Raw genomic sequence first — 23,940 nt, 5'->3', positions numbered from 1 at the left:
CTATTATAACAAACCACATATTGGAACAATGGAAAACATCAGGTAGCTCAGACATTAGCTTTCTTTCACTTCAGGAAGGAGTGAAAAGCTACTTATCTGGGTTCTAATAGCACATTAATGGATCAATACTATTTGGTGTTTGAACTATTAACAAGATCTTCGTATCACAGACCCGTTTCCATGTCCCCATTTTAGGGGTATGAAATTCAGTATGGAGTAAAAGAAAATCGGAAAAAATCCCAGCCTGCTTACCTTGGCCTCTTCTAATCTGTAGTCAGGAGGAATTGTTTCTTCCTTTTCCCCAAGTTTTTCACGGTCCTCTTCTTTGGCTTTCTCCTGAATAAAAATTATACCATTTTCATTGCTAATATATCTTTTCCCTATAAAACGGATAAATGAATGACTGAATTTGAGGTAAATAAATCCATCATCAGGTTAGAACATACATATGGCCTTATATTCAAGTTCATATAGCAATATAGCAACTTATTCTTTCACACTGTAGTTAAGACACCACCGTACAGCAAGCTGGGCTGAAAGGCAGGCTGTGAGGAGCAGTAGACAGCTGTTAATTTCTCTCAGGAGTACTCAGCAATGTGAATGCAGGCAGGCAAAGGAAGATTCGGAAAATTCTGATATACAAGTTCTATCCACTAACTGCTGCAGTTAAACACTGACACTTACTCAGGCTTAACTTATTAAGGAGAATATGAACAGTAATGGAGAAAGCTACCAGGTCATGTTTCATGGGAAATACTAAAAAAACAAACAAACAGAAAAACGCCTTATGGGGGCACATCAATGATGGTTATTTTCTAGAAGTTTCTGAGCTGCCGTTACCTTGACTTTATCCACCGCAGGTTTTCCATCTTCTGGATCTGCTTCCTTTTTCCCCAGGCTACCAGCCAAGGCTTCTACAGCATCACCTGGCACAGCGCCCTTCTAGAAGTACATTAGTGGATATCCTAAGTAGGCGGTTAATCACTCCTTTTAAAACAGACTATATCAGACAATTCAGAAAGGTGTACCTATTCCAGGCCTAGATGAGAAGCACACATCACCTAATAATTTGAGTATCAACTGAATTGGAACCTATTTTTTTTTAATACATAAAATGTTAAAAATTAAAGTGTCCTACACTAAATGTTAAGTGTATACAACTTATATAATAGCATTAAGAAATTTAGGAGATCTAAACCAGCATATTTTGGTTTACAAATAAGGAAGGAAATGGAATGAGGTACCATGGAGAAGCTGACGGTCAGAAAAGAAGAAGTTCCTTTCATGTAGACCATTTTATAGATGGCACAGGAAAGATTTTCAGTAAAGCCCACAACAGGACATTCTTCCCAAATCTCTGTGAAATCACCTGGCTTGTCACAAGGGAGGAGGCTAAGCTGAGTCTCTACATTCTCCCTGTGGGCCTACTACTGGTCAAAGCGGATCCATGGCCGATTCAGATGACTCTGCCTGTGACCAGGCTAACCTGAATGGTGTATGGAGACAAAGTCTACCTGTGCTCCACTGTTCAAAATGAAATGTGTCCCTTCATGATGTAGTGGGCTTCAGCCACTCTGGTATTTAAAATGAAAACTGGATGAATACAGACAATGTTATAAAGAGAAAATAAAGGAGAAATTATGTTTGGGCTAAAAGATAGGACTAGATCCAAACTCTGGGTCAGGATCCATTCATTGTTGTTCTTGTGTGCTGTTGGATCGATTCCAACTCACAGTGACCCTATATGGCAGAACAGAACCACCCCATAGCGTTTCATAGGCTGAAATCTTTACAGGAGCAAATCTCTAGGTCTTTTCTTCAGTGGAGTGGCTGGTGAGTTCAAACCACAGCCCTTGGGTTGGCAGCTGAGTGCTTAACCATTGTGCCACCAGGGCTCCTTCATTCATTCGCTGGTGACTCATAAGATCAATTTAATGATTTGTGATTAGGACTTTTTTTTTTTTTAATAAAAATAATGGTCTAGAAAATAAAGTACATCACACATAACATGGATAAGTATCATTCAATTAAACTGCTGTTTCCATTGTGTGGGTACTGCGTTGCAGTATACAAGAGTTTCCTACTCTTGGTCCTGATCAAACAAAAGTATGAATGTCCCTGGATTAAATGGTTTCAAAGTTTATTCTTATGACAATAATCTGTAACCTCACATTGAGTATCTGCCAGAATTATAGAGTAAAAATGTCTTTTCTGTTTATATATCTTAGCCATCATTCCAAGTTAGAAAAATTGTGTTCCTGCTAAGCTGTACTGCAAAAGTAAAGCTTGCGAACATGGAAAGGCAGACTGAGTGGAAAGTAATTTATTGCCATCTGGTGGCTGGATACTGCACCAATCCTCTTCCCAGGAGCAACAAAAATCCCAGATATATCTAACCTGTTTGGGGTTATATCTAAAGTGCAAGAGTTCTCCCTGTGCCCAAATCTTACCCAGCCAATCTGAATTGCTACCTGATCCCAGACACCTTCCTCCATACTTTTCTTCTTTTTTCCTCTAGCCTCTTCTGTAGAATCTTTGGAAACCACTGCTTCCCAAATCTATGTCCTTTGTCAACCTCTGGTTTAAGAAATTAGCAAAACAGTTACAGAAAAGCTAGAAGAAGTAGTCTTAAGAACTAAGAAATCTGGAAACAGGACTAAGGACTAAAACTTCCATTTCTGTAGTATTTCATGTTGTCACTGGACTTCCTCAATAAATTTTCTTTTTATACAAATAGAACCACAGAGGGAATAATCTCATCTTTCTTTGATCTTTCTCTCTGTGGCCCTTTGCTCACTAATCCTTCAGCCTTTCTGGAGTCCCTTGACCTTTATCACACTCCTCAGCTTCCACGGGTTTCACAATCCCAGAAATGCCAGTTGCTTCAGTGATCATAGCTGGAATTGGTGGGGCAGAGGCCCAGAAAAGGGAGTCGGGAAATGAGAAAATTAGAGCTCTCTTTATATCCACTAAAATTACAATATTTGACTCTCCGCAGTCAGGGTCAAGTCGGAAAGGAACTAACTGAGCCCTCTAGGCCCTGGCAGTCATAGATGAAACATGTTTTGGTCACAAGAGTTCTGCCCTAGAATATTGGTTATTATCTTTTTGATTCTCATCACTGCCTCTAATTCGGTTTCTTTCACCAGTCTCTTCCCACATACCCTCATCTTCTCCTGTTCTTTACCACTATGGCCTGTGGCCTGGAACCTGCAGTGAAAAAGTCTCTGGAGAGTGCCTTGAAACCGAAACAAAACACAAACAGAGTCAAGTCCTGTCGGAGGCAGGAGGGAGACCCTGGACTCTGGCGTGTTTGCAGTTGGCACCCAGATAGCCCTGGTGGGAAGCAGCCACTTCAGAGCACCTAAGACCATTACCCTCCACCTTCTTCAAAGCCACTCTTTCTCAAACTATTGAATGCACATATCCCAAGCACTCCAAGTGCTGGCTTGTCCTCAGCTCACTTTGTACCCAGGAAAATGGTGCCATTCCTGCTCCTCAGTGAGATCCTGCCTTCTACCTGCAAGCCTTTCCTAATTCTTCCTGGAGAGGGGGTCCTTCTCCTGTGCTCCCTCTGTCCCCCTTCCATATGGGAATAATCAAGTAGTCCTGTAACCCTGAGATCTGGTTGATACCCACACTAGCTGGAAGGCAGCTGATGGCAGGGGCTGTATGTCCTATCTCAGCTGAGGCTCTGAAAGGCTAAGTGACTGTTCTAGGTCAGCCCAAGGCCACCTTTCCCTCGTCTCTAACAGGAAGATGATCACAGCAGACTAATGTACTGTCCTTGTGAAATTTAATCAGAAGACACTGTAAAACATCTTTAACACCACCATAGTAGGTGATGAAAAGTTAGCAGTTCAAAGTGCAGATTAACTAATCTGTAGTACTGAAACATACTTCTACCAGATGTTATTCCATGAGCCAGGTTATATCATAGCTAACTGAAACAAGACTCACTGAATTCAAAGGAAAACGAAGATTCAACTAGCTAAATCTCATATTTCATACACAAATTAGAAAGAGAGATGAAGTCAAGAAATGAAGAGAAGGGGATGGAGTCAATTTGCCCTGCTTTGGTTGGGAGGGTGGAGAAGAGGCATGATGACTTTGGTGCAAGTTGTTCTACCAAGAAAAGCCAAAACCAAACCAAACCCACTGCCGTCGAGTCGATTCCGACGCATAGCGACCCTACAGGACACAGTAGAACTGCCCCATAGAGTTTCCAAGGAGCGGCTGGCAGATTTGAACTGCCGACCTCTTGGTTAGCACCCGTAGCACTTACCCACTACGCCACCAGGATTTCCTCTACCAAGAAAGCCAGTAAAAAGTAACACTGGGCTATTTGTGGAACCTCAAATAGGCTCAAAGACACACAAAACTGAGAAAGCATGACTATCGACAAATAACAGGAACTAGAAAGAATTTCAGCAGGGGAAAGAAAACACAGTTTGCTGCAATTTAATTAAAAAATTTAAATCTAGCCTGAATTCCTCGTACACTGCTGAAGTCCAAGGAAACCCTGGTGGTGTAGTGGTTAAGTGCTACGGCTGCTAACTGAAAGATTGTCAGTTCGAAGCCACTAGACGCACCTTGGAAACTCTATGGGGGCAGTTCTACTCTGTCCTAACAGGGTCGCTGACTCGACGGCAGTGGGTATATATGGGTGTAAGGGCTAAAGTCCAAAGAACGGAAGATACAATAGCTACATCATATTTTCTTATTCATTATGTCAGAATAAAATGGTAAAAAACAGCAGAATGTGTATGAGAGAAGAACAAAACTTTCTCAAAGCATTTCTCAATGCCCAAGGGGTTACTCACCGAGGTGGCTGGCTGGGGCGGTGCGGACTGAATACTACACATCGAGGTCCGAGACACAGTCTCTCCCACAGGAGTTGGGGCTGGGGTCTCAGATTCCTGAGGAAAGAAGTAGGTACTTTGAATAACTTTAGAAATAACTAGTTAGTAGCAGTGAACGATGCCGTACCAACAATACACTCTGCTGTATTATATGCTGCGAACATGATTCTCTCGAATGTCTAGGGATTTGTTGAGTAGCAAAGAAGTCCAGGTACATTGAAATTCTCCAGCTATCATTATTCCAACCTAGTTTCATCTTTTACCTTAGGTAGGTTACTTAACCTCCCTGAGACTCAGTTTCCACTGTAAAATGAGAACAGTGATATAGGTACTATCACTGTTCTGTAAAATGAGAACAGTGATAGTACCTATATCTCAAGGTTAATATGGAGCTATGCTTTGCATAGTACCTGGGAACATAGTAAGCTCAATAAATGTTAACAATTGTTGTTATTACTTTATTTTTCATCATATAGAATAATATATAACAATAAGCTAATATTCCAATTATATAGTGTAATATAATGTCATATATTTTTATGTATCTGTCCAACAGCACTTTGTAAGTATCTATATATAAATGCCAGGTAGTCATATTATCCCAGTCTCAGCATTACTAGAGAACTTGCTAGAAATGCAAATTCTTGGGTCCTACATGGGGCAGTTCTACTCTGTCCTATAGGGTTGCTATGGGTCGGAATCAACTCGACAACAGTGGGCTGGGGTGGGACCCTGAAGTACTAAATCAGAAATTCCAGGAGTGGAGCCCAGAAATCTGGTTTAATGAGCCCTCCAGATGATTCTGACTCACGTTAAAGTTTGAGAGCCACTGTACTATCTCATTTTAATCACATGAATAAATTTCAAACAAACTGGTTTTTAATCCAGAGATTTAAGGAAGCCTTTTATCCTATATACAAGGTGCTCAGCAGATAATCATTAATAGGGTATGATCTTTGCTTTCAAGGAGTTCACGACCTATTTACTACGTGTGACTATTAGAAGTGAAGATGGACCAGCACTTGTAAAAAATGCTCTAAGAGGGACATATAAAGCAAGAACTACAGACCCCCGCTGTGCTGCATTCTGGTTAATAAGGTAGAAAGGTAGGGGTATGGCCTGGAGAGGGAAAAGCAGGAGAGCATGGAGTCCAGGTTTTAGCAGAACCTTAAAGGATGAGCGGGACTTTAGTTGATCTACATGTAGAAGGAAAGGGAATTCCAGACAGAAGGGGGACCATGAGAAAAGGCAGGGAGACAGACAAGGACTTACTGCAAGTTTAGTGATGAGAGGGCAAAACATGGTAGGAAAAGGAAGCTGAAAAGAGAAGCTGGGGCCAGAAAACATTAGTAGTGACTTTTTATTTCACAGGGAATGGGAAGTTCCTGAGAGCTGGGGATTGACAGAGCCACAACCATGCTTGAAAGAGGGTAATTCTGGGGGACAGAGGATGGAGTGGGGGAAGATGAAGACAGAGCCCACTGCAATCTTGAGGTGAGAGACGATGACAACTTAGGTTACAGAAGCAGGACTAGAAAAGACAGGATTTAAGAGATTTTCTAGAGGAATAATTACAGGACATGGCCTCTGATTTGAGGATGAACAGATTAAAGGAGGATTTAAATTGCAGGAATGCCAGGGTCAGCTTGGGAAAAGAAAGGACATTCAGAAAAAGGCAAGACAAAAGCTTCATGTGAAAAAGGATGGCCTAAGAGGCTTTCTGTCAATCACTTCATGCTTCAAGAGTTTTAGTCTCATACTTTTAAGATTATCAAAAAAAACTAGAGATTCGTATTTAGAAACGTACTTCTACTTTTTTAGTTGGCTTAGGTGGTTTTTCTTTACTTTTAGGCTGGTCAAAATCTTCCAAAAGTTCATCAATGAGTTCTGATTCACTCAGGGGCTGTAATGCAAGAAAGATTACATATTATGAATTGACTAATTTTACTGTGTAAAAAAAAAAAGTTTTCATAGGAAGAGATTTCATTTTTTTTTTTTAAAACATATTTTAGGATCTAAAACTGAAAGCTAATTTATACACTTCTGAAAGTGTCACCACTTATACCAACAAATTTTATTAGTAGATACTTTAAAATGTGCCATATCTTTCATTCATCAATGTAGGATAAAAATGTCATGAAACAACTGAAGAATACTAAATATCTCAGTACCACAAATTTCTAACGGTTTACTTAGTCAAAACTTTTCCTGACACTCAAATTTCAGAAGAATTTTGTTCATATAAAATTGCTTGTCCTTTCCAATAAAGAGCTGTGTAGTTTTTTTCTGGTGTTTTTTTTTTTTCCCCTACTTCCTAATGACTTCCTTTCTGAATAAATTAGAGGAAACATAGGTCATATACTCCTTTCCTATAACTATATATGTGTTTTTGGCAGGCAAGTTCTGCTATCTTAGTTATTTCAGCGATGCGTACAGAGATTTGGAATAACGACAGTAGGTAACTAATGACAGAATGGCACAGCGATTCGGAATCCAGGCCCCAAAGCTGGCAGCTTGAGTTTTGAGGCCTGACTCTTGCTATTTTCTAGCTAAATGACCTTAGGCGATTCACTTAGTCTCTGTGAGTCTTAGTTTCCTCATCTGTAGAATAGGAATAATAACAGTGCCTTCCTTGTTTAGTGAGGACTAAAAAGCACTTAGCACAGTGCCATCTAATAAATGTTGCTAATTATTATCATGACAGGTAACTACCAACTTAAGGCACTACAGAATCATTAGCGTGTTTGATCCCATGATTAGGATCAAGCTCAGTCAGTGCTAACACAATCTAGTTTTAGAGCCACCCTGACACCAGCAGCTAATGTTCAAAGAAAATTCACCCCTGTAGTGATTTTTTTTTTTTTTTTTTAATAAGGAAACAATCATTCCAATACGTGAAACGTCGTCAGAGACATCAGCCCAGCATCAGTGTCACAGAAGTCCCCTCTCCTTAATACCAGCGTGACAGGCATGTCTCCATAGTGAACTCTGGCCGGTCAAAAAGATCTCAATTTATACTTTACATTTCTGTATTTTTCAAGTATCACACAAAACATTTCCTAACCTTTGGTTTTTCTGCAGGCTCTGGCAATAGTGGTTTTCCATCTTTATCCTACAAATGAAAATGGAGATGTATTGAAAATAAAACATAACATTTTGTTTACTTATCCCGTAAAGTCTGGCTTTGGGAATTCCAGGATATTGAGAGGAGAGCTTGTTTTATTGTTCTATTTGAGTAAATTTGTGTTTCATAATTACCTTTTATAAAGTATGAGAATAAGGAATTGATATGCAATATCAACTGATAATCAACTTGACTGCCTATCTCGAAGATGTTTTTGCTGATATAGACACATACAGAGACACTTAAGTAGATACTGTTGATAAAATTTTACTAAATATGAGGTGCATTTACTTTTCTTAAAAGTTACTGAAAAAATTTTTTTCCATCCATTGGACAAAGCAGCAGAGAAAAAACTTTGGCAAAAAAGATGCAGTTGACATTAATGAAAGATTAAAAAAAAGATAAAAAAGACTATGCAAGAGCCAAAGGAGTAGATACCATTTCTAAAACAGTTTTTGTTTTTCAGATATGAGTTTCACAATTTAGAATATTTATAAAAATGAAAAACGTTTCATATATAAGCATACATAAGAGTCACAACAACTTTCCATCATGTATTTAATGTGTATTAATTATTTCAAACTTACAAATATAATTACAAGAGTTAGTCCACCATCCTCACCTCAAACCAAAATCACTAACAAAATCACCTTAATTGTGGATACCTATTAATAACTGTAAGGAGCCCTGGTGGCGCAGTGGTTAAATGCCTGGCTGCTAACCTAAAGGTCAGCGGTTCAAACCTACTGGCTGTTCTACGGGAGAAAAGACCTAGTGATCTGCTTCTGTAAAAATTACAACCTAAAAAAAAAAAAAAAATTTTTTTTTTTTTGAAACCCTATGGGGCAGTTCTGCTCTGTTTTATAGGGTCACTATGAGTTGGAATCAACTCGATGGCAATGGGTTTGGTTTGGTTTTGGCATAAATAGTTGTATATTTACATCTGCCACGAAAAAGATCTATGGTACTTTGATCCATATGGCAGTTAAAGAAAAACTTAGTCCCAGATTGTTCCTTCTGCTTTAAAGTTAAGAATCTATGTCAATCATTATTAATAACTGAAACACTTGAATTTGTGGGCATTTTAATAACTACTTAGGAACTCGGGCTGGAACAAGCTACCCCTCAGTGGGCCTCACTGTAGTGGGCAGAGAAGAAAGGGTTCAGGGTTTTCAGAGTTAACATCTGAACTGGGACAGACATGTCCTTAGCATCAAGTGTATGGCCACGACCACACATGACACAGAGGCAAGATGAGTGTGCTGCTGTTACGCACTGTGGCTAAAAACTTACCGTGGCTGGTTTTAGTCTGAACTCAGGTGGGATTGTTTCATCATCTTCACCACACTTCTTCAGCTTTTCTTCTTTGGCTTTTGCCTGATGAAAGTGAGGGAGAAAAAAAAAAAGCATCTGAAGAATACATGTGAAATGAAATTACTTCTTTTATACACTTCATAGGTTTGTAGAGAAGACCAAATCAGGTAGAAGTGTCTGGAAGTGCTCCATAAAATACAAAGCACAAGACCACGGTAAGCGGCTATGTGGAAGGCAGTATGTGGTGACTGAGGAAAAGACAAGGCGGAGCCATGAGTCTATGACCTTGGGAAAACACTTAGCCTTTCTCCAGCTTGGTTTCTTTAGCTGTAAAATGGGGCTATTAATAATCTCCTTAGGAGCCCTAGGGGCAAAGTGGTTAAGCACTTGGCTGCTAACTGGAAGGTTGGTGGTTTGAATCCACCAGCCGCGCCGCAGGAGAAAGACCTGGCAATCTGCTTCCATAAAGATTACAGCCTAGGAAGCCCTACGAGGCAGTTCTTCTCTGTCACGTGGGGTCGCTATGAGTTGGAATCAACTCCTTAGCACACAACAATAATCCTTATGTAGCTCAATGACTTGTAAGGATTTCCAGAAAAAACTAAAGATCCTTTGAAGATGGTAAGCTCGGTACAGAAGTCAGTTGCAATAATTTTAATAGCCTTCACCTGCCTTAATCAATGAGGTCATTAACTAAGAGGTGGGAGGGGAGAAATTCAACCAATTCTCATGAATGTTAAACTCAGTTCCGAAATGGGAAAAACATCCCATCACAAATCCTGGCTGATCCACAGATAATGAGTTTACCTCTTTTGAAAGGACTCCTTTCAATAGCACCAGGACTTCACGGGGTTACTAGACCGTGAACAACTAGCTGCATTAGAAATAAAATTGAAGCTCTATAGTCAATCACTGGAAACCCTGGTGGCACAGCGGTTAAGAGCTACTGCTGCTAACCAAAAGGTCAGCAATTTGAATCCACCAGGCACTCCTTGGAAACCCTATGGGGCAGCTCTGTTTTGTCCTACAGGGTTGCTATGAGTCAGAATCGCCTCAACGGCAACGGGTGTATAGTCAATCACTGAACTCCTAGGATGTAACACTTGCATTTTAAACATCTGGTGAGTAACCATAAAGTTCCCTGACATGGAATACTTCATACCTATATCAAGGCATGGATTTAAATCATAAGCTGAGGGACTTATGTGTCTAAGGAAAGGAAGTCACTTAGCAAATTGAGCCCAATGCACCACTGCTCCAACCTATATCGCAGCCTAAGGTAGTAGTTCTCCAGTGATTGATTGAAGGAGCCCTGGTGGTGCAATGTTTAAGAGCTCAGCTGCTAGCTGAAAGGTCAGCAGTTCGAACCCATCAGCTGCTCTGCAGGAGAAAAGACCTCTTGATCTGCTCCCATAAAGGGAGCCAAAAAAAACCCAAACTTGTTGCCATCAAATTGGTTCTGACCCTATAAGACAGAGTAGAACCACCCCATAGGGTTTCCAAGGAGCACCTGCTGGATTTGAACTGCCAACCCTTTGGTTAGCAGCCGAACTCTTAACCACTAACGCCACCAGGGCTTCTCCCGCAGGATTACAGCCTAGGAAACCCTATAGGGCAGTTCTACCCTGTCCTATAGGGTCACTATGAGTTGAAACTCAACAGCACACAACAATGACATCCCATAACACTGATTGATTAGTTAATTGATTAATTAATTGAAAAATTATCAAGCACCTTTAATAAGCCAGCCACTGTTCTAGGCTTTGGAATTACAGTTCTATTCCTCTGACTCTCAGCAAGAAATGAAAAGGTTTTTAACACTTCCAATTGTGTCCTATTTCACCACACTGGGAAGTCCTATTAGCTAGTAGTATTCCCCAATCCAGGGATCTGTTGGGTTTCTAGCCATAACGCAACCTTCATGGAAGTCACAAGTCACCTGTATAAGACTGTGCTCTCTCAGGTCATAGACAGTGGCTGTTAATGCACAGCTAGATCCTTTTGTTGTTTTGGGGTACTTTAAATGCACTGCAGCACTGTGGTTTGTATACAGTAGGCACTGAAAAAAATGTTAATTCTGAATTGAAGCACCACTCAACCAGGTAGCCAAACCCCAAATGGGAGAAATATATAATGAGGTATCATTGATAGAATAAACATTTATGTGACTGGCCTCCGGCGCATTTAACAGTTTTTCCACAGATAGCTTTCTAGAATGGAAATGGGCTGGAGTGGTGACTCCTATAGGATGGTATCAACCTTTGTGAGCCTGATCACAACATTAGGCTCTCCAAGACGTAACGAATTCACCAATAAGGTACTAAGAATTCAGCCTAAGAATCCAGGGAACTGATGACTCTCCTTAACAAATATTGATACTCTCAACACAATTAAAAAGGAAAACTAGTAAGTCATAGGAGTGGAAAAGAGGAGTTCCTTTTGCTGGAATTTTAGGGGTTTACTGGTGCTCTGAGGTTTTCCAGAGGGAATTTAATATATTTATATGCATTCCCAAAACAACAAAAAAAAACCCAAACCCACTGCCATCGAGTCAATTCCGACTCATAGCGACCCTAGAGGACAGAGTAGAACTGCCCCATAGAGTTTCCAAGGAGCGCCTGATAGATTTGAACTGCCGACCTTCTGGTTAGCAGCCGTAGCACTTAACCACTATGCAACCAGGGTTTCCATGCATTCCCAAACTAGTCATTAAACTGCTTTCTAAGTTTTTTGTGTCACTTTTTTTACACTTACTGAACTGAATTTAGTTCCTCTGAGATTCTTTTGGCCCTAGGACTTATGTTCATATCTTTTCCCCCCATATTTATTGTCTTATTCAGTCTCCTTAATTCTCTGTAAGGAGCCTGAGTCCAATTCACTCAAGGCCATGCAGCCCTCTGATGTTGGAACTACAACTTGGTCTCTGGATTTCCCTCAAGATTTTGCCGAGATCACCCTTTCCTTGAGATGGCACTGCTTCTATTTGGCTACTCCAGGCAGTTACATTTCACATTCTGTTTTCAGAAGTTTCCTTTCTTCCCAATACATTACTTGGTCCTGGAGGACAAGGACTGCGGCTTCTCCTGCTCCCTTGTGTTCATCTTCCCGAAGCCTATCATGCCACACTGTGCCCGGTGAGCCCTCAAGGAAAGTTGAAGATAGAAACTGGCCCATTTTGGACTGGGGCAGTCCCAGACTCAGAGAGTTGCTGAAGTCTGCAAGACTCACCGTCCCTGATGACTCAGAACCAGGAAGTGACAGCAGAGACAGTGGCATTATGACAGTGCCACCTATGAGCACCCTTCCTCCAGGATGATCGGGTGGGGCTCATGAGGACCCCCAGCCTGGACTTCTACCTCCTGCTACTAACTTGTCTTGTCAGGATTACCCCCAGGGCAACTGTCTCCTTCCCTTCTCCAGGTCCCCATCACATCCCCCAGAAGACTGAGTCTAAAGAATTCTACAAAAAAATGTAATTTAACACTAAAACCTCCTACACCAAATATAAGCTTGCTTTGGCTCAGAAGGCATGTTAAGACCTTGGAGTATGGAGAGATAACACTCATTAACATCATGCCCTAAATATTCAGGACCTCCAGTTAAAGAATAACTGTACTTCATTTCATTATGATTTGAGACAAATATCTTAACATTTTTCCTCATAGTTATAACAGAGGAAGCTCCCATTCCACCTACCACTATCTCCCTCTCTTCTCCTGATAAACAGAAGCACCCAGAAACTTTCTGAAAATGCCAATATCCAATTTCCATGACAGCAGGCACACCTCACTATTTCTCACCAGGCCACCGACACCACGTTATCTTGTTTAGTCAAGTGTCATTTATGCCTTGGCAAAGGAGATTAGTGTTCATTTTACACATTAAAATTCTAGATGTTTTACAAGACAAAGACTCAAGGATCCTTCTTGGTTGCTAACTACCCAGCAATAAATATCTATAGTAATTACACTCTAAGAGTAAGGCAGAATTGCAGAGCAGTTCATTTCGAATCTCAATAAAATAACCGTTGTTCAGGGAGTTCTATACAAGCGTAATGCATTTAGCTTTGTAACCTGCAGACCATCCCCCTCTGTACAGTAACTCTGCATAGTACCTCATCGACCTCCTTGATAGAGCTTAGGTCTAGCTCTGGCTCTGGCTCCCGGGTGCCCAGAGAAGCAGAAAGGGCATCGAGTGCTTGATCGCTCATTATATCCTGTAAAAAATTAAAAATTGCTTACATTAAAAAAAAAAATTTCCTCAGACTCGATAATCTGTTTACTTGGTGGTGAAATACAAATTTTAAATATATGACATGAATTGTGGTATGGGGAAGTACTTCAGGAAGGAGATTTATCTGAAACCTAGCAAATGAGAGAAAGAAAAAAGAACTTACCAGTGGGTGAAAACAGGGCTAAGACACGTTTTTACAATAATAGTACTCTCAGGGGCAAACTTCACTCCTTACTTAGCAAGCTGGAATTATAACTATATAATAGTTACACATGATTATAAAATATTTTTAACAAAATAAAAGTTCCAAGCAGTAAACTTTCACTATCCTGTTCTTTTCTAAAGATGTTTCTCTAAAAAATGGCTTCTGATAGTCCTGTCCTTTAGCAAAACATCCAAGCTCGAGAAGCAGGAAAACTGAAAGTGCCCGGCACTCCTCTTCTCTGAGGGCACAGAGGCCAGTCGCTGTAGGAACACCCCCTCTCATGGGTGTGGTGCTCCCAACTGCTCTCCCAGGCAGCCTGATAAAAAACGACTCCACACGAGGAGGGGAGAGGCAGATGCTCTGACAGACACTGCTCCTTAACTAATGATAAGTTAACGAATGTTAACTAATCCTGAGTGTTTCTAGGTGGGATGTGGTTTCTCTTGCTTCCCAGAGCTGTCGGGTAACCGTGTGGGATTTGTGAGAATTAAGTCATAGTTTACATTGAGACCCCAGGTGGTGCAAACAGTTAACACTCTTGGCTGCTGACTGAAAGGCTGGGGCTTCGAGTCTACCCAACGGCACCTTGGAATAAAGTTCTGGTGACCTATTTCTGAAAAATCTGCCACTGAAAACCCTATGGAGCACAGTTCTACTCTGAAAACATGGGGTCACCAAGAGTCAGAGTTGACTCCGCAGCAACTGGTTTTTATTGTGGTTAAGAGAGGGGCCAGAAGCAGGTAACAGTATCCCTTCAGTGAACCACAGGGTTCAAATGCTGTCAGGCCCCTTTAGAAACTCAAGGGTGAAGATTGAATGTCCCAAGATTGCAATTTCTTTGGTTTCCTACCGTTCTGTGTATTGTAATAGTGAGGTAGTCCTGTTTCACCTCCAAGAAGACTGTGCTAAAGTCATTCTTAAGCGTTTACACAAACACATAAGGCCTGCCTGGAGATGATCAATATACCCCTCATTGGTTTCACTACTCCACACAGGGAAAAGATGCACCTCACTGCGTGTAGTGTGCTGCTCGAATACCCTGAATAAGCTAGATGAGGCTCAGGAAAGCAACCACTGCCCAGTGGACTGTGGATATTTTAAAGGAGCAGTTATTTATACCTCCTCCACCTTTCTCCTCTTCTCACGGGGTGGAGCAGCACTTCTGATTACCCCAGCTGATTGAGCTTTTAAAACCTCTTCTGTAGATTTCTGAAAAATAAAATATAAAAGATCAAACTCGTAGATGAAGAAAATGTAATTGTAATAACTGTAGCTAAAATGCTGTTTTAAAATTAGAAGTGGTTTCTAACAAGTTTCCCCTCATATACTGGAAACAATACCTCTTTCTCAGTGTCCTTTCCAGCAGCAGTAGGAGAACTGCAAGTGAAGTCGGATGACAAGGCATCTATAGCATCATCAGGCCCCATGGGTTTCTAAAGAAACAGGCACAAGGACTGGTAAGACTTGGGAATCATTCAAATGGAAGAACAGATTATAAACCCAGCCAAGGGAAGAATGTACTATTGCAACTCCTTTATTACCAAACCAGATATGCCAATGAAATAACTCAGATAAAAGCCTATGTTTGGAAGCGGGTGAGTGTTCAGTAAATATTATTTTCTGCTTCCCCTCTTCTAAAGGTATTATGTGTTAGGATATTCCATTCTAATTTTATTAACGTTTGTTTTATCCTAATGTTTTCTTTGCTCCATTCTTCTTTCCCTCTTCAAAAAAAACTATGTATGAAACCAATGAACACTGAGATCCTCCCCCCACGTCCACACCTTTTCTCTGAACAGATGGAAATATCATCTGATTTAGAGGTTAGAATACAGAATTTAGAGTTATCTAAATATAAAATCGACAGTCCAAAGATATAAAATGCATTGATCTAGATCTTAGAAGCCAGATATGTAAGCTCACCACAGAGTCTGCAGGGGGCTGTGCGATTCCTTCATTTTTCTGAAACAAATATTAATTTGATAGAGTTAAGAAGGCACCTATTTTTCAAAATTATTCCTTAGGATTGTCGAACTGTATTGCTCAAGTGAGCTTCATAGGGACATGATGATAGTTTCATGTGTCCCATTATATTTTCTAAATTTAAAATATTTTGAAGACATTGATTTGATAAAAAATTACATTCCAAAAAAGTATACAGTGAAATAAAAGTAAATGATTATTTAACTTACAGCCAAAAGTTCCCTGTATTCTAGAGGAATTGTAACGTCTCTTTTACCCGGTTCCTCTATGTAGGTAGAACTCATTGGATCCTAGAACAAAATCACACACATAGGGGTATTATGTAATTAATTAGTTGAGAAGGTTATGTGCATATTCTGAAACCAAATTCGATACCATTATTAATTTATGAAACTAATGTGATGAAATATAAAATCATTAAGAAGCCAATACTTGAGGACAACCAATGTCACAAAACAATCTGTGTACTGACAGTTTAATGAGAACCTAGTTTGTTCTGTAAACTTTCATCTAAAGTACAATAAAAAAAAAAAAAAGATAAAAAAATCAGTTGGATTCTTATACACCAATAAAGAGAGCTGGGAAAAAGAAATTAGGAAAGCAATATCATTTATAATAGTCTCCAAAAAAATAAAAAACTTAGGAATAAATCTAACCAGGGACATACAAAGAAAATTACAGAACACTATTGCAAGAAACCAAAAGATATCTATATAAATGGAAAAACATACCATGCTTATGGATAGGTAGATTCAACATTGTGAAAATGCCAATTCTACCCAAAGCGATCTACAAACACAATGCAATCCTGATCCAGATACCAATAGCATCCTTTAATGAGATGGAAGGAGGGGGAAAAAAAAAGAGGCCAATACTTGAAACAACTCTGAAATTCTAAGTTTATACAAATACTTTCCCATATTTAATTGGCTTAACCCATGTGTCATGTTAGAAAATATTCAAAATACTACACTGAAGTTGATTCCTATATTAACAGTACAACTTATTCAAAAATATTTTTATTATCTAATATTCCAATACATACAGAAGTACAGTTAAAAACATAATGAATTTCTGTAAAAGCCAATACCCAACTCTATCAGATCTATAGTTATTTATTACATAATTTCTAAGAAAAAAAAAAAATCACAGATGGAATGGATGGCTCCTATTTGGTCCTCCTCCAATTCTGTTTCCCTCCTTGTTTCCCAGAAGTAGCTGCCATCCTGAATTTTAAGATTATCACATCCATCCACTTAAAGCAGAAGATATTTTAAAGCCGTTATTACACATGTAGGCATCCATATACAATACATAGCATTACTTCACCCATTTTCAAATGTTATATAAACGGCATTATAATCTATGTACCATTCTGTAATATGCCATTTTTATGCAAATTATGTTTTTGTGATACATCTATGTTGATACACAAGTAATTCATTTAAAAAAAAAATGAATTACTTGTGTATCAACATACCACCGTAAAGTGTTCCATAATAGCACCATCCTGTCTGTTGATAAACGAAATTGTTTCACTAGTTCTCATTCTAACTCCTTGTACATGTGGACAAGGCTCCCTTAACGAATCTCTCCCAACATGGAATTGCTGTTTGAAGTATATGTATATTTTCAGCGCTCACCAGCTGTGGGTAGGTTGGCAGATTCCACACTTTTGTCAATCTGATAAGTGTGAAGTAGTATATCTCCATGTTTTATTATTTTCCTAACTACTTGGGAGACTCTCATTTTACTTGTTTATTAAGCCAATCAAGTTTTATGCCATTTATCTATTATCTTTTTCTCACTGCTATTTTCTTCTTTATAGAGTCTGGAAACAAATCCTTTCGTTGTTTTGTCTGTTTCAAATATTTCCTTCGAGTCTACAGCTTGTCTTGCCTTTTTTTTTTTTTTTTTTTTTTGTAATTCAAGGAATGTGTAACTTTCTTGCTAGGAAAAGAAATGAGGTGAGAGTAGGAAATATCTGGAAATCAAAATCAGTTCAAGTCATTGGGCTTAAACCTTGAGACAGAAAATAAGTCTTTGTGAAACAAAAGACTGTATCATGCCCTGTGCAGATAATCGATAACCATTTGCTGAATCAATGCAATAACAGTAGCTACCACAGGACAAACAATTTCTACCACCAACTCTAATTTTTAGTTGCTATTACTGATGCTGATACCATCTCCTTTCTATCCAAGTGATAAAAACACTAGGTATTCTTACACTTAATGACCTTCTTTACTCTCCTACCCATTATGCGTGAACCTTTACAAATCTCAAGATCACATACCGAAACTTCCGGTCCAGTGTATGCTGTATTAGCCTCTTCGGTTTCTTCAGGTCCTCCCAAAGTGTCTATTAAGTCATCCAAAGCAGCTTCCATGTCTGACTGGAAAAGAAAGCAGATGTGTATGTTATACATATTTCACTTTGGGTTTTTACAAAATAAACCATTCCACATAGAAAATACCAAACAACAAAAGTTCTTCAATACCAAAATAGTTAAAATCTGGTTTCTAATAGGCCTTCCGATTTAAAGTCCCAGAGTACAGATTCTTGGTTGGAAAGATTAAAAACCAACATTCAGGTAAAAACTACAGTTTCAGTAAGTTTAAAGGTATTAACTACACGAATAAAGATATGCGTTCACTGAAGCCACCTGTCCAACATCCTCACAGTAAAAAAGAAAAAGCAAAACAAGATACAAAAGAATTAGAGCCATGTTGTTATAAGCACAGGAAAAATGCTTCGTAGTTACTGCTTATCAATAATTTTCCAGAGTTACATACAAAGAGCCCCAACAAAATGTCTATGCAGCACCTCCTTTGAATAGAATCTATTTCAAAAGTGGTTTGCCCTGTGTCCTTTCATTCACTTGCGTTCTTTGGGTCCCTTGCCTGAAGATGTTAACAAAACAAAAGTTACCTGAAAGGGATGTTAAAACTTACAAGAAGTGACAATCTACTCTGTCAATCTGGATTTAAATCAGTATAATGAATGGAAAAGTGTCTTCATCCTATTTTTGAAGTTAAGAATGAATCACTGTGGACAATAAGCTGCATCTAAAAGGAAAACATCAACCTGGGGAAAGAGCTTTTATCATTTACCTTAGTTAGATTAAAATGATGGTTTAAGATGTTTACTGCAACATTTTGTATTGAACAATTTTGGTATTTGTTATATTCTCACTTCAATTTTAGGACTCACCTAGTTGTGGATATGTGTAATGGAACTTGGGATCTATTAGCTGGAAAGCCTGGTGGCTTAGTGGTTAAATGCTATAGCTGCTAACCAAAAGGTCAGCAGTTCAAATCCGCCAGGCGCTCCTTGGAAACCCTGTGGGGCAGTTCTACTCTGTCCTGCAGGGTCACTATGAGTCAGAATTGACTCGATGGCAGTGGGTTGTTTTTTTTTTTTTTTGGTTTTTAGCTAAGGACTGATTATTTTCTGAATTTCAGAGATAAAAAAGCTGCCTGCTATTCTTTAGTGATACCTCTGGTTAAAGACGGCGTATTTTCAGAAGAGAAGCTGGAAGGTAAACTCCATGGCATATAACTTGAGTTTCTGAAGCAGAAGTTTATAATATAGAAGTTTTATCTTTCATGTCAGAAAACTACTTATTTATAATGCGTGGACACTTTGAATCCAGTCACATTAACTTGAAACAATAGTTCATTGAAAAGAGTTCTTTAAGTTACCTCCTCATACTCTTTGCCCACAAGATATCAGATTATGATAAACATTGATAAACACTTCTTAGGAAATGCACTGCTATCTTCATACCTTTCCAGGTGGCTTAGTCGGTTTGGAGTCAACTGGTGCAGCTGTTGCTAATGGTTTCTTTTCTTTTTTCTGGTTGGGAGTTTAGAAAGAAATACCTTTATAAAATTCGATAATATTACATATTTAAAAAGGAATTCATTATAATAATAGCATTGATCATATACGGAATACCTGCCCTATGCCAGATATGGTGCTGTATGTTTTATATACATTTTCCCAAAAAAAAAAAAAAACAAAACCAAACTCATTGCTGTCAAGTTGTTTCTGACTCATTGTGACCCTATACAACAGAGTAGAACAGCCCCATAGAGTTTCCAAGGAGGGCCTGGTGGATTCAACCGCCGACCTTTTGGTTAGCAGCTGCAACTCTTAACCACTACGCCACCAGGGTTTCCCATATACATTTTCAGAACAGCCAAAGTAATATTATCCCATTTAGTAATGTGAAAAGCAAGGCTCAGAAAAGTTAAGCAACTTTCTCCAGGTTACACAGTAAGGAACAGAAACAAGATTTGCCCTCAGAACTGCCTGTCTCTCTCCTCACTATTCCTGGTTGCCTCTCCCAGGGTCCACTCTTTGCAACACCCATAAATTCTGTGCAACAGTCTCGGTCACTTCTTTTAGCTGTGGCTTTCTGGCTCTCTGCCCATACTGAGCAAGATCTCCACACTCCTTCCTTGCTTTGGCATGTCATCAGTCATTTCCCTAAAATGAGTTTCCCTTCAGCATTGCTTGAGTTGCTCCATCAAAGATGGTCAATAATTTCCCAAGCTGCAATTACCATGGCTTTACCCAGATCTGACCTTCTCAACCCAGGGGGACGTCCCTCTCCCGACACTCATCTCTGGCAGTAATCACGACCCAGCTCCGTCCCGGTTCTACTATGACTTCTCTTCCCTGCTAGTTCTGGAATTTCTTCTACTCTGTCCCCAACCACACAGAGTCTTCAAGTTTCTGTCCTGCACTGGCATCCTATCTGAAATCATTATCTAGGCCCTAGGTAAACTGCTGTCAGGGGCAGGTAGGAACTAAAAGGGTGCAGCTGTCAGAGTTAAGACAATAGGGAACCTTGTCCCAAATGAAGGAATCCGAATTCTGGGCAGCAGAGCACAGAGGTGAAGGGTATGGGCTCTGTCTAGGTCCTAGGACATAAAATGGGGACAATGACCAAACCTACCTCAGGAACTTGTGAGGACTAAATAAGTTAATGTATGTAAAGTGTGAAAATCAGTGTTTGGCATATGCTAAGCACCACGTAAAGTACTTGCTATATAAACCATTGCCATCAAGTCAATTCCTACTCAGAGACCCTATACGACAGAGTAGAACTGCCCCCATAGGGTTTATAAGGCTGTAATCTTTACAGAAGCAGACTGCCACATGTTTCTCCTGCTGAGCAGATAGTGGACTTGAACAGCTGACCTTCTGGTTAGCAGCCGAGGGCTTAACCACTTTGCCTCCAGGACTCCCCTGCTACGTAAGTAAGTGCTGAATAAGTGATGACTGCAATTGTTATTTTAAAAATACTGTGTAAGCCACTAGGGTGTGATCCTGGGTCTGGGCAATTGAGTCATTCATATTCTGCCTCCCCTCCACCACCCTTCTCCGGCACTCTAAAACAATATTCTAATTGCCTTGTTATACATCTTTCTTTGGATACCTCAAACACTTAAATTCGGCCTTTCCAAAATCAGACTCACCCCCTTTTCTCCCCATCAATTCCTCCTCTAACTTCTGTCCTTCTGTCAATGGTGAGGAGGGCACAGAGAAAGAAGCGGCCAAGGCACTCCCACACTGGCAGGGGCCTTACAGTGAGTGTCTCCTTAAATCCTGCGCCTGGGCACCTGCCTTCTTCACCTTAAGGTTACCAACCTAGTCAACCAGACTCAGAAGCCCCAGGTTATTTTAGATTTAACTCTGCTTTTGCACGCTTCAGCCAAAAAATTTCCTAAAACCTGAAGATTTTACCTCTGCAATGCCTTTTGCATCACTCCCTTCTTGTTTATTCTATCCCAGCTCCAATTTATGCTAACTTATCAGTTACTAGGAAACCCTGGTGGCCTAGTGGTTAAATGCTACGGCTGCTAACCAAAAGGTCGGCAGTTTAAATCCGCCAGGTGCTCCTTGGAAACTCTATGGGGCAGTTCTACTCTGTCCTGTAGGGGCACTATGAGTTGAAATCGACTCGACGGCAGTGGGTTTGGGTTTTTGGTATCAGTTACTAAAAAAAAAAAAAAAAAACTATCAGTTACTAGGACTACAGAAACAGCCTCTGACCAACCTTCCACCTCTCGATCTCTTCCATGTCATCCTACCCTTAGTCCTTCTGCAGCTCGGTTTTAATCGCATACCTCCATCTGTTCTCTAACCTTCGATGACTACCCATGGCAGGCTGAATCACACATAAACTTACCTTAGTATCCTGTGCAGCACTGCTTCAACCTGTCTTTCTGGTCTTACAGCATCCCCGCTCACCTCTCTGTGCTTCACCCACACTGGAATGCCCTCTGTACCCAAATACACCTCACTCTTCCCCACCTTGATGCACCTGCATGCCTGCAATCCTAGCTATCTTTCAGCACCTAGCTCAAATTGCATCTACTCTATCAAAGCCCTTGCCGATTTCCCAAGTCAGACAGAATTCCTGGGTTCCTCACCAAGCAGCTTCCCGTGGGGTCTCTGTTAATCTGCTTTGAATGACAGTCCCAGGTATTCTGTCTTCTCCCCCACCTCTAGATGGGCCAAGTTTGCAGCTAATGTGACCTGCAGAAACTACGGCAATGCTTATACGTGCTGGGTACTAAAAATGAATGAATGAATAAGGGAGGGAGGGAAGGTGGATCTGATGAACCCCATTTTATAGAAGAAGAATCAGAGGTACTTGTGCTACAAGTTTCAGCACAAATCAACACACAACAGAATTTCATAAATAAGCCTCTCCTTTTTTTCTAATGTTGCTGTTTGGAAACCCTGATGGCGTAGTGGTCGAGAGCTACGGCTGCGAACCAATAAGTTGGCAGTTTGATTCCACCAGGCGCTCCTGGGAAACTCTATGGGTCAGTTTACTCTGTCCTATAGGGCCAATATAGGACCCTATAAAAATAAAAACATAAAGAAGTTTTTTTCTTTTAAAATGTTACTGTTTAGCTTTCACTGGTCACCAGCTCATTTATAGCTAGCAAAAAATTTCAAATTGTGATTAAAGTTTTACATCTGTCCTAACAGATCTAGTCCTCTGCCTCAAGTAGGTCCATTTTTCAAACCGTTTCATCAAAGTACTCCTCATTGGCAAAAGAGAGGAAGGAGTACCCCCCCGGGGTGGGGGAGGGTCTCCAGGTAGTACAAGGGGTCTGCCACAGGAAAAAAATTTAAGTTGGGTATCTCACTTAAGCCAAACCAAACCCATTGCCTTGGAGTTGATTCCAACTCATAGTGACCTTATGGGACAGGGTAGAACTGCCCCACAGAGTTTCCAAGGAGCGCCTGGTGGATTCAAACCGGCAACCTTTTGGTTAGCAGATGTAGCTCTTAACCACTATACCACCAGGGTTTCCATCTCACTTATAGGTTTACGTCAATTTTGCCTTTACTCCAAAAGCTGTCTCTATTAGCTTGGATAAAAATAATGGGCCTTTTCTCACAAAATCTGAGAAAAATTGATGTTTTAGGGAGATGTGCCACATGTTTCTCCTATAACTTTCCTTACCACCTCGCCTGCAGAGAACTACCTTCTCCATTTTGAAAACCAGGAAAATATTTTTTATATACATACATATATATTCAACTACCTGTTGCTTTAATTGCTTACTTACGGCATCAGGAGAAATAAATACTAGCATTTTGAGGGAGACATGATCTTCAAACTGATCAGTAACTCTGCATTTCTACGGGTAGAAAAGCTGGACTACTTCTCATTTATATTCTTGGGCTAGTACCAGAAGTAGCTCATCAAAGAATCTAAAAAGGACTTGCCCATAATTAGCCAACCCCCCTCAAAAAAACCCAAACCTGCTGCCCTCAAGTCAATTCCGACTCATAGCAACCCTACAGGACAGAGGAGAACTGCACCACAGGGATTTCAAAGAGCGACTGGTGGATCCCAACTGCTGACCTTTTTGGCTAACAGCCGACCTTCTGGTGAGCAGCTTTAGCTCTTAACCAGTGCGCCACCAGAGCACCTCATAATTTGCCAGCAGGGCATATATACTCTTCTCCTAAGAGGGCTTGCTATGTCTTCACTGAAAACCTCCCTTATAAACTCATGTAGATGTCGTGACTCTGTGATTTATTTGTATCAAGATCATCTGGTGTTGATACTGAAAGCTCAGAATAATGCTTATTCAAATGCTCATGGCAATTTTATTTGCTTTAGTTCAAACTTACAAATCTTGAGGGCAGGATCTGTATCAGTTCACATTTTAATCTCCTTG

The 23,940-nt window shown here is 40.1% G+C and overlaps 1 protein-coding gene across 3 annotated transcripts in view; it reads right to left on the bottom strand.

Annotated features, from left to right (window-relative positions):
• Positions 1-23,940, bottom strand: part of CAST (calpastatin) — a 128,945-nt gene that overhangs the window by 22,875 nt on the left and 82,130 nt on the right. For all 3 annotated transcript variants that reach the window (XM_064274272.1, XM_064274275.1, XM_064274281.1), the window contains 13 exons: positions 19,511-19,579; positions 18,018-18,116; positions 15,931-16,011; positions 15,662-15,700; positions 15,079-15,171; positions 14,858-14,947; positions 13,415-13,516; positions 9,280-9,363; positions 7,927-7,974; positions 6,670-6,765; positions 4,824-4,919; positions 841-942; positions 253-336 (listed from right to left, as the gene is read on the bottom strand). In XM_064274272.1, coding sequence (XP_064130342.1) covers positions 253-336; positions 841-942; positions 4,824-4,919; positions 6,670-6,765; positions 7,927-7,974; positions 9,280-9,363; positions 13,415-13,516; positions 14,858-14,947; positions 15,079-15,171; positions 15,662-15,700; positions 15,931-16,011; positions 18,018-18,116; positions 19,511-19,579 — 1,083 coding nt within the window. The remainder of the gene's footprint in view (positions 1-252; positions 337-840; positions 943-4,823; positions 4,920-6,669; positions 6,766-7,926; positions 7,975-9,279; positions 9,364-13,414; positions 13,517-14,857; positions 14,948-15,078; positions 15,172-15,661; positions 15,701-15,930; positions 16,012-18,017; positions 18,117-19,510; positions 19,580-23,940) is intronic.

This window comes from Loxodonta africana, chromosome 2 (assembly GCF_030014295.1).
Source record: "Loxodonta africana isolate mLoxAfr1 chromosome 2, mLoxAfr1.hap2, whole genome shotgun sequence".
Taxonomy (NCBI): domain Eukaryota; kingdom Metazoa; phylum Chordata; class Mammalia; order Proboscidea; family Elephantidae; genus Loxodonta; species Loxodonta africana.
Note: the sequence above shows the minus strand (reverse complement) of the source record. Positions and strands in the feature narration are given on the sequence as shown.